We start from the raw sequence: 15502 nt of genomic DNA on the forward strand, positions 1-15502 counted from the left end.
TAGTTACACCGTATCGATTAGTGACGTGCATTAATTTTGATTTTAAGTTAATACTATTGTGTATGTATGTTAGGTTGAGTTTTTTTTAAGTAGAAGAAGTGTCATATGTGCGGATTGAAGAAAACAATTAGATATTTTACAAATAAATATGTGCAAGTCTTCATTAACCGACATAAATTAATACCAAAAGTTTCAAAACATCATAGGACCTACTTTATTTTGCTTATGTTTTTTAATTTTTTCCCGGAATGTTCATAGTTCTTGTATACAAAATCAACATTGTTGAATGCTGGTCCACTATAGAAACCGCAAGAACACGTTACCTACTCGTCAAGTAGGTACTACTAGTCAAAATTAAAAAATATTTTCTTTCTATTGAATAAATCGCGGTTAAGATTCGTTCGTCTTTTCTAAATGTTTAACACAAGCAAATACAATATATTTTCTTCCCAAATAATTTGAAAAAATAAACTATTTTAACATTTCGATTACGCTACGGTGTAACAGACGGCCGCCGCACCACGTGCTTCAAATACATCAAACGGGCGCGCGTCACACGCCCGCCGTAAATCAATTTGCAGAAAAAATATTCTATTCATATGTCTCTTGTATATCGACTAAAAATAAACACGTATGAATAAAGTTTTTTTGTAGTTACGTTACGTACTCGTTTATTGAGAGTGGATTGTTTTGTGCGATCGTTAAATCGAAATTCTCACAATAGAAGATTAATTTGAAAAACTATGTGTTTCTATAGAAAGACTATTTTGCAATTTTACTCGCAAGGAAGCTAGAAGCTATATAAATATAGGCACAGATTAGATAATATTTACTACTTATAGGTACATAACTGTTGGTCATAATCTGCTTATGCAACAGATGCAGATTTGGTTAACAAGAGCGACATTTTTCACCACTTCAAAAAGCCAAAGTATACATCCGCAACTATTTTATTATTGATAATTTTACTACCCAAAAAATCCTCCTGATAAAAATGCTACGTCATTTTTCAAACTACCCACTTACTACTAGCAAACTACCCATTACTATACAATAAAAACCTACAATATAACCCTCCGTTTACAACCTACAACCTCATTTCCGCTCGAGACGCCGTCCGCGACGCACGTCCTGACTCCCTCTCGCGGCAAGCATCACAAAAAATGCCCATTAATCAAACACGTGCGTTCATTCAACGGATTCCTCATTATCTCCGAAAAGCGATCCATCACACGGCCGTTTGAAATCCGTTGATTTATTTATACATAAGATAACTACTAAAATTATAACTGCGTCTTTTTTCAACGGTCGCACGATGAATCATTATCTATTTTTGTAGCTGTTAAAATGATATTCATCTTGATAATCTCGGGAACGGATAATTTGTAAATACTAATGGTTTAACACGTGTCACGATGGATTTTCAAGCGAGCCGTAGACTAATTGTGTGAATTTGTAAGGAATTTCGCTTTACGCTTTGTTGCGAAATCATTGGGCTGATAGTGATAAATTTTACACTATGTGTTGTGAAAACTGTCAAAAGTTATTGAAATGAAACTTCTTTATGCGAGTAAGGCGACGATTTTTGTTTCTTTGAATCTCGCCAAAGAAGTTTCACTTTTGACACGTGTGCTCGGCATACAGGCTTTTTTCTACAACAAATATGCTTTATAACCAATGAATGAATTTGCGGAAAAAGTAAACAAACAACTAAATAGCTAGTTATATTAATTGAAATATCATACTCACGACGAAAGTGCTATTAAAATATCTTTAATGTCATAAATACGTCAATAGAAATATCTCCTTCCTTGCAAAGTGATTCTTCCTTCCTCAAATCTATCACATTGACAAGTTCCATCGAAATCCATCAACCGGTAGCGGCGTGAAAAGACAAACAGACATTCACGACACTCACATTGACATATAATTACGAATTACTGAGAAACCTAGTATCAGTACGAAATACTTAGAAACTTTGTAAGACTAACAAACTAAAATTAAAAATGCTTCCTTAAAAAAATTTCACAAAATTGAATCGTTACATCTCTCGCGTGAACGGCGTCGACATTTTTACGTTCGTCGATAAAAATCCGTCACGAGCGGAAATAAACTTTAAAACCGTACATTTAAAGTTGAAAATGTTATTTATTGATATTTAACGATTGCGCTCGTAAATGCGTTGTTAAAACAAATGAGCTGAGTGGAGATACGGGGCGCGTTGCTAGTAAAGGCGAATATTGAAGATTGTTTATTATATGCTACTTTAGTCACACGGTTTTACGTAGTATCCAAATAAGAAATAACGAAAAATTATACTATAAAGAGAACAGGCTTTCCGTATTATATCAATAAAATAAAACACTACTGTCGATGGTGAAAATTCATTCAATCAAAAAAGCTACATTTTTACTTTGAAATAGAGTCGAAATCATTTCTTACTTATTCTAGTGTCAATAAAACAATTCATACTATTCTATCAAGAATTGATACCATTTTGGTCATGAAATATTCTACTTTAGTAAATTCAAATAAAACCTCGACCAATAGCAAGGCATCTTTAAATTATGAGACGTTCACCTTAATCTCGTGGACTCGTGTCACTAACGCACCGTTGGATTACAATTTTTACCTACAAGTGTATATAATATATAGTCTCGGCCCTTATACGCACCCTTGTCAAACTCCCAACTAAAGGTGATGTAAATTTCTTCACGAGATAATCTCGGAAACGCTATAAAAGCAATAAAAGTTCTATCTTTAATGTCTGCCTATTGAACGTTTAAGAAATCGAATTTAAAAGAAATCTGATAGGTGTAGAAATGGCATTAAACATTTAACAAAATTCAGAACTCAGAGCTTATGTACCTGTGGTCTGAAATTAAAATTTTCTACAAACATAGTTATGAACTAAGAACCATCTCGATAGAACATACTTTCAATTAAAACAATTGTGTGTTCAATTCAGTACATCCGTATACACATTACAGACATAAAAAGTTCTTGGCATTTTTTAAATTTGTTACTTTAGTACCAATTTACTTTTTTACAATCCTATGCCAATCCTGGAGCAAACTAGCTCTAGAAGATAAGCTACACAATAAACGATAAACAAATCATGGTTTACGTACCAGACTTTTATATTACTAACATTAGCACGCCCAAATTGCCCTTAAACTTCCCTGAACCTAGGCCTTTTGTTTCCCTTAAAGACTAGTTTACGTACAATATGCCTAGCTTTACTTTTTGTTTCTTCTAACAGACTGGCTACTTAAAGTCTTAAAATATCTCAAACTAAATTACCGACTAGAGGTACCCTAGAGGCACGAGCGCAAGGCCGTCTTTCAAAACTAAAAATTTTAATTAAGCACTTTAAAAAATGATGCCACGCGCTCCTGAATGAAGGCATTCAGGTCTTGAGAAATTTCTTTGAAATACTCCCGAGTATTTTGTGTTATATTCAAGAAATAAGAGGCTATAGTGAATAGGACATTATATCTTTAATAAGACTATCTCTTCAGCTGATGATTTTAACTAGAAATGGAAGTTAGAGAGATCCTTATCAATATATTTGAAATAAGAAATTGCGAGATCGATGCAATCTTCCTGGGTGTTATTTCTTCATGTAAAGTTGTTTTCCAGGCGCGTATTTTCAAGAGCTATTCACTCATTAATTAGGTACGTAAAATTTCGTATTATTGAGATTTTATGATTGATCTGAATTATGCCATTACATAAAAACCAAGTACGCACTAACTTCTACAACAGAACTTCTTAACTATACCTACCTACAACAAAATTTATTTTGAAAAATCTTACTTACATCATCAATCATTTTTCAGTAAATTCGTAATACGAATAGTTTTAAAAATACCTATCTAACCATAATAAAAACAAAATAATAAAAGCGCATTATTTTATTCGTAACCCTAAAAACGCAAACAAAACACGACCCCATTCCATCTTCATATTTTTTCATCACCTAAAGATGAAATGTGTCTCGAAGACACCTAGTATCACTTCCATACAACAAAAAACCGACCCTATAACATTAATGTAGAGTTCAATTTTGCATACATTTGCTCAATACAAATATATCATAGAGAAACTTATCTTATTCCTTTATGAATAGGGATTATATTTAGTTGTATTCATTGCCGACTTGTATATTATTATAAAAAGCCACTATCAACATTACGAGTGTGTATTTATGTGCCCTTTTTTCACTGTTAACGATAGGTGCTTGCGGATAAATATAAGGGTATGGTCGTATTATGAGCGAGTTAATTAAATATTCCATACAATTTTTATTTTTATTATGTGACATTTCCACATTATATAATTGTTCTGGAATTTAAACTCCACTGCGTAACATTTATTTCTTACTGCAATAAAAAACGCGAAAGTATGTTGCATACAAAAAAAAACTATTAAATACTATTGAAGTGAACTAAAACCCAGTTGTGATAAATTTCTAAATTATTTAATTTCGCCCATAGTTTAGTTAATTAATTAAACAAACAAATATGAAATAACGTTTTATTGAAACCATTAGCGTATCAGTTTTTTAAAGTTTCCTCTGTATTTTTTAATGACTTAACGGATTTTTATGGCAATTTACTGGATTCTACAGTTTGTAAAGCAACATATGAGTGTTTTAAAACGGATAAAAAAATAATTATTTACAACTAAATAACGCATGAACGAATTTTAACTAATTTTGTTTATTGGATTTATCTTGTACCTATAAGCAATAATAACATTAAAAACAAATAGAAACACATCCGCTACAACTATCACCTCTCCCGCTACGCCGTTGAAAAATATACACCTTCGGTTTAGAATTATATGGTTTTTCTCTTGAGAGCTTTACACGTGTATCCAACGATATTACACACGAACTGATCGTATTACTTTTATATATATGTAGAAGAGCGTATAACACTTATTTTTTATAGCTAACACGATTTGAAATTAGTTCTGTGTTACGTTATAGAGGTTTATTCCTATGAGATTTGATTTTGTAGATACACCAACAATTGCTTTTAAAACTGTGTTATCAGGCTATAGATTCAAATATGATTGATGTCAGAATAGTGATAAAAAACTTGGAAATATATATTTTTTGTATTTTCAACCGAGTTCAACAAAGGAGGAGCCACCTCAGAAATTACAGCAGGGTAGCGATTTTGAAGTTTTTTTTTATATTTTGAAAGTAGCCAGTACCTTCCAGTTTCCTGTTCTGATAATTCGAAGACGGTTTAGTTTTTTGTTAAAAAATAATTATTAGCCAAGCTTTCATTAACGTCGATTGTCTCAATTTTCTCGAACCAACTTTATAATATTATTCTCTCTTAACACACGTCTACCTAATGCAATTTTTCAATATTAAAACCATAAAACAAAATTACAAAAAACTTTCAGAAAATAAATTCTTTTGAAAAGGATATTCAACCATCGCCTGTACGCCGTTCTTCTTAAAGACGACAATCCTCTGCACTTGGCCGTGTGGTGTGCTGATCGTGTGTACGACATCCTGAAACAAAGAGAATAAAACTTTATAACGGGTTTAAAATATGTTTTTTTATTTATTCTATAGGGGCGTAAATGAAAAGTGTAGGAAAAAATCTTGAAAAATTTTTTTTTTCGATGTTCCGTAGTTAATTGTAATGTATTATGTAACTTCTATATATAAATAAATTAATGCTAGTTCAATATATGCTTTAAAATATCGCTATACAAAGAATCTAAGAATTTTAATCGCAAGCTTATAGTTACGTACCACCAACGTCTAATGTTTGTGGTACGTAACTACACGTGTCAACAGCAATTTTACGTTAACCAGTTAATGTAATATAGCATTCAGTATTTTCTTGTGTCTGATTTTGCGCGAATATCACCATAAAAATCTCGTTTAAAATCCATTATACCCTTCTTCTCTACTATGCATAGATCAATTCTACGCGAGTATCACACAAATAAATAATAATAGTTAAAAAAAACTAAAAAACACGCTTTTTATAGAAAACCAAACTAAAAAATAGAAAATTTTATCAAATTAGTGTATTGTCATCGGTCCTCAATAAGTCTACAAAGTTTGAACGAAATTTGGCCGTTTAAAGTGGGTCAAAATCGCGCCCAAAGAAGTCGGTTACAAACAAACATACAGGTGAAGCTAATATAAAGCGTGTAAAAAGAGCGTGTGCGCCGAGCAAACGTGTCAGAAGTGAAACTTCTTTGGCGAGATTCATAATCGTCGGCTTACTCCATGACGTGACGGTATTGCTATGACGCGAAATTTTACTCTCAACTTGCCAAAAGTAGTTTCACTTCAAAAAACCTCATTTAAAATCCGTAACTTTAATTCCTATACAACACACACTTAGGCATGCGGTAGCTTGACCACACAGCTGATTGTACCATTGTCCGTGTGAAAGCTGAATCAGAGCTTTGCGTCGCTTTAGCGCTTTTTGTTTGAACACGAGTTTAAAATGTTAAGCGGTGGCAGCGGTTAACAAATGGGGAGACAATTTTGACATATATTGTGTGAGGGAATTAATGACGTAATATACCAAAAGAATTGTATGAATTAACTTATTTGCTATATTCATGATAATCTATATAAAGCTAAAGAGTTCGTTTGTTTGAATGCACTAACCTAGGGAATTGCTAGACCGGTTTCAACAATTATGTGATATTTCACTGCTGGATATGTACGAGAAAATATCCCCACGTAATATGTACGAATGCTATAGCGCAAGTATAAATTGAGTCATAATTAAAAGATATATCGTCTGTCACTCCTAAAAACTGCTACTTCTAGTTCTAAAAAAAATAATAACACCCATGGGCATAAATTTTTCCTTCATTCATTCAATCCATTTCACTGATGTACCTAGTAAGCAAAGCCGCAACTCGAATAACATGTTTTAATAAAACCACCCATAAAGCTAATACTACGCAAAAGAGCACGTATTCCTCACATTTGTTGAAATTGCACACAGCACGTGTTACTATAATATTTGTATTTTCTTTGTACGACGTGATGTCGCCATTTTATATCTATTAATTCAAATAAAAATAAACAAATTTTTTTCTTTTTGCACATAATATGCAAATTCAATAAGTTGGGTGTGGACTACATGAAATGGATTTTTTAATTTGCTTTTAAATTACAATACTAATAAAAAACACGCCAGCAAAGTCGTAGCTCAAACGAAGCTCGTAACATAAAATTATAAGAAAAGCCTGACCCAAACAAATTAATCAATTCAAATCACAATATTATTGCAATTCTTTCGCGTTAACATTAACTTCATGTCGATATTTCATTATCTTTCTTATATATAAAAATGAATCGCAAAATGTGTTGGTAAGCGCATAACTCGAGAACGGCTGAACCGATTTCGATAATTCTTTTTTTATTATATTCCTTGAAGTACGAGGATGGTTCTTATGTAGAGAAAACGTAAACATGTTCCACGGGCGAAGCCGGGGCGGACCTCTAGTTATAAATAAAATCGATCTCACAAAAATTTCGAATTTCTTCTATAAGTTTTGCTATAGCATAAATTTTATAAGGAAAAACGTTAACATTTAAATAATATAATTTAAAACATTCTGCAGCGAAGAAAGTTGGCAAGCCAATTTCATTTCATGTCGAGTGTTATAATTATGTTATTCAGGTTGAATAAAGAGTTAAAAATTCTTGTATTGCTAACTAGCTGACCCAGCAAACGTTGTTCAAAACACGTAAAAGTCTTAGAAAAAGGAGAATAGTATTTGAAATTTACTTTATAAATATTTTCAGACTTATATTTACACAAAAATGTCATACAAATCGGTCAAGTAATTTTGGTCCTTGGAAATGACGGTTTTGTAATGATGTTTTCCTTTCTCAATTGAAGCAGTGTTAATGTGACTTATGACCATATAAATTGAAAAATCATGATATTTTTTGCAGCCTCTTTCTCGCAAGAAAATAAGATTTCAAGAACTCATTGATATCTAAAACATATACCTAATTTATATGGAAAAAAACCACTTTCACAAAATTATTTTCACAATAAATCAGATTTGCTTTATATATATCATAATAATTTGACCATTTACCCAAAATGGTGTATTATATAGTATAAGCCTATATTACTAAGCCTTTAATTAAAATAGCATAAAGTACTTCAAATTACTAACATTTAGACCTTAGTCTATATTATATACCTATTATATACATCCTGAAGCTTGGCTACAAAGTTACAGACTGTTTCGGACACTGACTTCGCCTGCAGTTAGACGTACAGTTTGCGTCTGACTAGTTTGGTCTTGCGGCTTTCCCCGTTGTAAGTCATACAACTTTAATATAGCTTAATTGTTTTTACCATGCACACATATTAATTACCCTTTGATATAAAAATGTGTTAGAATTTTATTTCGACAAAATGAATATTATGCAAAAAATTATCCATTATCCATTTTTATTAAAAATATCATGCGATGGATAACTAGAGAGTGCATAAACACAAAAAAAAAAACATTTAAAAATATATACCTACTTTTACCTAATTTCATTGTTCAAGTGCGTGCATTTGTAAAGAAACATATTTTAAATACCTACAAACTTGCAAGGTAAAATAAAACTAACTTATGTGTGCTGATAAGGACATTCGTTTTGCCGTTATCTCTAAGAATAAAGTAGTCCTACACGGCCCTTTATACGATTTATGCCTTTTTTATATACAAATCCTAAACCGGTAGATACTAGATAAGTATAAAAAATCGCACTGAAAAGAATATTTCTTGTTGTAGTAAGTTGTATAAGGAAAAAATCTTGCAAATTATTAAATTTATTTTGGATCAAATATAAAGTAATTTAGTTGCCGACTTTTTCATTTACAACCTTATTTCCATAGATGTAGGTAGGTATCTACCATACGTATAATTAATCTTTTTAATACCTAAATATACAAAAAGTCCTACTTATATAGTTCGAATAAATTAATGCCTTATGTAGAACTAATTTATTAATAGTTTTATAAAGATCTAAATTTAAACATCACTCGGAAGTTTACACGTCGTTTTAAAATAAAAACTACTGACAACTGAACAAATCCACAAAAAGTTGTTACAGTAAAACAAATTAAACCCTAATTCAACACATGTCTATTTAAACTACGTTTAAACATCCAGAATACGTTCGAAATTTAAAATCAAACCCCTGTCTTAACCGTGTCTTCGTTAAAGCGGAGTTAAACTCGGTTTTGTCGTGACACTCTGTTAACACATGTTTAAGACTGATTAGAGATTTATCTTTTTGAAGACCGAAATAGGTTAGATTTGTGAAATAAATCAACTGTGGTAGTATGTTTTTAATCTGTACTGTCTTCGTTTATATTGTAGCAATTAATTATAGAGAAACAAGAATGATGTTGGTTATTAAATGTGATTCATTTATGTTAATAATTTTTTTTAATTTTTGGCTTCTTCTTTAGGCACGTTGAGAGTAAAATTTCAAGGTCGCGTCATGGCAATACCGTCACGTCATGGAGTGAGACGACGATTTTTTTGACAAGATTCAAATTTTAAAGATCTTTAAAATTTGAATCTTGTCAAAGAAGTTTCACTTCTGACACGTGTGCTCGGCACACACGCTCTTTTTTATTTAACCTTTTAAAATTTTGCAACTCCTAATTTTTACCTATTACTAGGGCTAATTCTATTCTCCAATAATACCTGTCTAATGTCTATACTAAAATTATATGGCTGAACTGAAGCTGTTTGTTTAAACGCGCTAATCTCAGGAACCACTGGTCTGTACAATTCTTTCGGTGTTAGATAGCCCATTTATCGAAGAAGGCTATATATCATCACGCTAAGACCAAAGGAGCGGAGCAATGCGGGTAAAGTCGCAGAGCACAGCTAGTGGCTGATAAACATACATAGGTATATAATTTTAAATAAATAATTATCAAGGTATGTAAATAATTTTAAATATTAGAAGAGATATTATAGCAAATTTTATCCTCCATTAATACCTACATTAAAATATAGAATCGACATCGCAATCCCACCAATATTAAGAGTGACGATTCCACATCCCTTGGTATTTAGTTTTAGGTCACAACTAATGGATGCACTAACACAGATCTCCGAGGGGACTCGATGGCATTTGTCATGATGTCAATATAACCTCATGCTGCTTGCTGTTTAGATGAGTCGAGTGGAAAACGGAAAATTTGCTGGGATATATTTATTTTTGCATTTAATTTTATACTGACATAGTGTGAGTAATTTAAGCAGGGTTTTTAACATTAGTTTTTATGTAGGTAAACATATAGCGAATAGGTAATTTAAAATGATAGGTTTTAATAACAGAAATACCATGATATGGAAAAGAACTGTGAAACATTATTACTTAACAGTTAACTTTTACATGAATTTTATTATTTTTTATTTGTTATTATAACATTCAGATTTTTTTCAAAATAACGAATTTCGAAGTCTTCTCAAGTACGTAATTGATAAAGTGACGATAGATAAACCGTGAGTTAGAAAATAACATAAAACAATCATTAAAATATATATAGTTTACTATCCCTTATTCCAGTATCTAATTCATACATTATTAATAAACAAACACACATACCTTCACAACTAAATAAAGCCCATACCTTTTTTGGTACAAGTTTATTCTCAAACTACATACTTCATGCGAACGTAGGCAACCGTATTTGAATATTTAAAAGTAATACCACTTTTGCCTCCTCTCAGTAGAAGCTGTGAAATACCGAGTTGCAGCATACAGGTACATACATACATACATACGCAGTTAGTTAAATTTTCACAAAGCCGCTTAAAATTAGGAAATTCTACGAATGAGGTACGTTAATTTAAAATAGGTAAGGAGTTTATTGTTTGTATCATTTAAATGAATAAAATAATAAGATACCTCACAACCAGTGTTCTTTTTAGATATATCGCTTATTATTTAATTAAATATTAAAATCAAAAAATGAATTATATAAATTACTAAATTATTTGCTCTTAAACATATTGGTATATATTTATCTTTTGCCTGAAGATTGCCTGGAGATAGCTTAGATCCATAAGACCGACATTTGTATACAAATTAAGAAATAAGAATATATTTGTTGTAATAAATTTACGCCTTCAATAATCTGTGGTCACTTTTTATGTAATGGCAACATTTTGTTTTGTACTTCCTCTTCTCTGCGGACATTGCTCGTGTTAACATATATTTTTCATCGTAATAAAGTTTTTTCTTATAAAACGTGCACCTGGGTTTTTAACCGACTTCAAAAAAAGGAGGAGGTTATCAATTCGGCCGGTATGTTTTTTTTTTTTTTTTTTTTATGTATGTACACCGATTACTCCGTGGTTTCTGAACCGATTTACGTGATTCTTTTTTTGTTCGATGCGGGATGGTGTCGAATTGGTCCCATAAAAATTTTATTCGGATAGGCCCAGTAGTTTTTATTTTATGAGCATTTTTGTCTGTATTTGTAAATGTTGCAAGTGCAAGTTTGAAGTCGGTTGTTTTTAACGCAGTTATTGACTTGTTATTGACTATACCAACAAGATAACAACAATATTGATAAGATAAGACCAATAATACTACAGTAAGCCATAAAAAAACCATACATAATTCTTCTTTCCTTCACACTCCATATCCGCTAAACACTTCCGTGTTAAAAAGTTAAAAATCCAAGTATCAAACAACATTGCACCTGTATAAACGTCCGCGTCAGCACACTTTCTGCATAAATTCCGACTTATTACATTTCCAACGGTTTTAATTAAAACAAAGCTCTTGGACAACTTGCTGTATTTCGAGTAGAGTGAAAAAATATATCGTGAAGAGCACTTGATATAATGTGAATTTTAAATGGATTTAAGTGTCTGATTTATTGGCTGTAGCAATTAATTTCTTAGGTGAACCAACCACTTTATGGGAGTTGGGAGGATGGGAGTGGGGAGGATGGGAGTGGGGAGGATGGAAGTGGGGAGGATGGGAGTGGGGAGGATGGAAGTGGGGAGGATGGCGGTGGGGAGGATGGGAGTGGGGAGGATGGAAGTGGGGAGGATGGAAGTGGGGAGGATGGGAGTTGGGAGGATGGGAGCTGGGAGGATGGGAGTAGGGAGGAGGATGGGTTGGGACGAGGATGGGAGTAGGGAGGATGGAAGTAGGGAGGATGGAAGTGGGGAGGATGACTGTGGGGAGGATTGGAGTGGGGAGGATGGAAGTGGGGAGGATGGCGGTGGGGAGGATGGAAGTGGGGAGGATGACGGTGGGAGGATGGAAGTGGGGACGATGGGAGTTGGGAGGAGGATTGGAGCTGGGAGGATGGGAGTTGGGAGGAGGATGGGAGTAGGGAGGGTGGGAGGATGGAAGTGGGGACGATGGAAGTGGGGAGGATGGGAGTGGGGAGGATGAGTGGGGAGGATGGGAGTGGGGAGGATGGGAGTGGGGAGGATGGAAGTGGGGAGGATGGGAGGGGAGGGTGGCGGTGGGGAGGATGGGAGTGGGGAGGATGGGAGATGGAGAGAGTTGTATATACTACATTAGAATCAGTTCAATAGCTTTTACGTGAAAGAATAACAATCATCCATCCATCTATCCATCCATCTTTTCGCGTTTATAATATAAAAGTGGGAAAAGCTAGTGGAAGTACGAAGGTAAAACATATTAACATATTATCAATAACTTAGGAAAGGGAAGAAATATAAATTACTCTGAAAAATGTTAATCTTCGTTGATATAACAATGATCATTTTTAAAACAATATCATTCGTAGAAATTAAAGAATCAATCAATTCAAAGAAAACTAAAAGTAAAAAACTTGTGACCTTTTGTTCATGTATTGCGATTAATTAATTGACGAAGATATTATTTCTACAAGTTACATCCACAATCAAATAACATAATGCATCATCCGATCACAGAATAAAAACCTAACTCCAAACTCAACTTCATTTGAAACGTATAAAATAAAACGAACGAAATACTACAAAATCTTCTTCAATAAAGTTGAATAGATTTAAATTCAATCGGGGTATTCCCCGTTGTGTCCCTCCCCCTCGTCCCCCCGGAGCGGACGATTTGTACGTCCGAGCTTTACCATTATTCGAAATAAATATTTTATTTCTATTACAAATAACATATTGTTGAGATGGATAGGATTGGATTTAGGTCGGATATAGTGTATGACCTACGTATGTATGACCTCGTAGACGTTGTTTATTTGGCAGGCAATGAATTAAATCTACGAGTATAATATTATTATAAGATTGTGAACCTCTTAATTATTTAATACTAGATGAAAGCTCAGCTTCAATCGCGTTAATAGATAATTATCTATATTATATAATTACTAGCTGTATAAATGATATATAATAATTACATATCTATATTATATAACTCCTGTTGGTCTTAGCGTGATAATATATATTACTCGTGGATAATGTAGCTTTCGAATGGTGAAAGAATTTTTAAAATCGGTCCAGTTATGAGCCTATTCATTACAATCAAACAAACAAACAAACAAAGTTTTCCTCTTTATAATATTAGTGTAGATTGTAGAATAACAATTTAAAGTGTCACAGATATAATCCGTTGTTTATACTTGAAAATGAAAGTACTGGTAAACGGGAACCATCTTCAAAAACTGTCACGTTTGTAACTTTTGTAATACTAATACAGTCATCCAAACATACAAAATTCATCTAGGTATTAAAAACCTTTAGGTTGTTGTGCGAAAAGGTTACATTATTAAACTATTACAAATAAAACAAACCACAATTCCATAGACATCTCCATACAAAATACATCCAAATTCCCGCTCAAAGTTACAACATTCCGTACAATAAAGCGCTGCCATTTTTCATAATGAAGCCGCTTTAATGGACTCTAAAGCGGCTTTCAGATTCAATTTGCCCATTACACGGGAATGTATACGTGTGGCTTGCAGCGATATATCATTTTCGTTGACGGCTGGTCGCTTAGCCGCATACATACGTACTTGTATGGATTGGAGGGTAGTTTTAGAATTTTATCGGACCTTCATCGAAGTTTTCTTTTTAAAATTTAGAAATGTAGATATATAACAGCTAAAAATAATGTTTTTTTGTGTTTAATCTTACGCCAATATCATTTACACATTTCGAAATGAGAAAATTTTACCGGATTTAAAACTAGATTTTCACATACTCTACAGTGAAAATGTCAGCCAAAAAATTGCGATTAAATCCGTTAAAGTCTTTAACTTCAAATCTCAAACTCAAATATATATATCTTTTGAATCGTCATAACATAGTTTTACCATTTTCCATCTCAAGAGGATATACCTAAATAACAAAATATACAATTTGTTATTCTTTATATATTAAAACCAGCTTACCGCCCGCGGCTTCGCCCGCTTTATCTAAAACCAAATAAATTATACACTAAAACCTTAACCTATTAAAAAAACCGCATCAAAATCCGTTGCGTGGTTTTAAAGATTTAAGCATACAAAGGGACATAGGGACAGAGAAAGCGACTTTGTTTTATACTATGTAGTGATGAATCCCTATTTCCCTTGGTCCCATGACCATATCACACGTGAACATATGATGCCATATCACACGTGAACAGGTGGACTGATTTCGATAATTCTTTCTTTATAATATTCCTTGAAGTAGGTACGAGGATGATTCTTATGCAGAGAAAACGTAAACATATACCACAGGCGAAGCCAGGGGGGACTGCTAGTACGTTAATATTTTATACATACGAATACTAGAGTCAATGTGTACTAGAACCACAGTGTATAAATCAAGAGTGCTCTATAATAATTCATATCTCGATTATTGGCTTTTCCCATCAGATTAACGTCAAAGCTGCAAGCGTTGGACGCGACAGGCGACACGTAGCTGTAAATTTTGCACCTACCCGCATAAAGTATTAAGTTATTATTGATGCTGTTTCGCTTGAAATATGTGTAGTTTTGCTAACTTATTTAGATATTAAAGATTTATTCAAGGTCGAATGAGCATTCCATTCGAAAATTTATGTTTTAAATATAGAGATTTAAATTGTTTAAAAAAAAATACTTAGAACAAATTCAAAAATGTTCAATAGGTCAATACCTTCTACGAGGAAATAAATCGAATTGAAAAAGAGATGAATACCTACATATAGATGTGCAATAACTAAATAAACAAAATTTTTATGAACTCCCAAAAAATTCGCACACCAACCATCTAGCTATAAACTTGCTTGTTACACAGTAATTACAATACATTTTTCATAATTTAAATTGCATCTAGAACAAAAGATAATCGTATCTATTAATCAAATAAATTACTAAATAATCCCGCCATTACTTACAAGTCTAGAAAAAAAACATACATCTTACCAAGTCAACATCTCAACACACTCTAAATTAAAAAACTGAACAAATTTTTAAATACTTCAATTTGTCATTTCGTTGTAAATTCACACAAT

General features: G+C 32.7%; 1 protein-coding gene across 8 annotated transcripts in view; it reads right to left on the reverse strand.

Annotated features, from left to right (window-relative positions):
• sm (heterogeneous nuclear ribonucleoprotein L) overlaps positions 1–15502 on the reverse strand; it is a 307187-nt gene that overhangs the window by 46704 nt on the left and 244981 nt on the right. For 7 of the 8 annotated variants that reach the window (XM_089711780.1, XM_089711783.1, XM_089711781.1 and 4 more), the window contains exon 3: positions 5449–5536. In XM_089711780.1, the coding sequence (XP_089567906.1) occupies positions 5449–5536 (88 nt within the window). Of the gene's footprint in view, positions 1–5448; positions 5537–15502 lie in introns of those variants that run through there. The other variant, XM_089711784.1, reaches the window with a different exon arrangement.

This window comes from Colias philodice, chromosome 27, assembly GCF_061535455.1.
Source record: "Colias philodice isolate Cphi_HAF_F1 chromosome 27, ilColPhil1 Martin Lab GWU primary, whole genome shotgun sequence".
Taxonomy (NCBI): domain Eukaryota; kingdom Metazoa; phylum Arthropoda; class Insecta; order Lepidoptera; family Pieridae; genus Colias; species Colias philodice.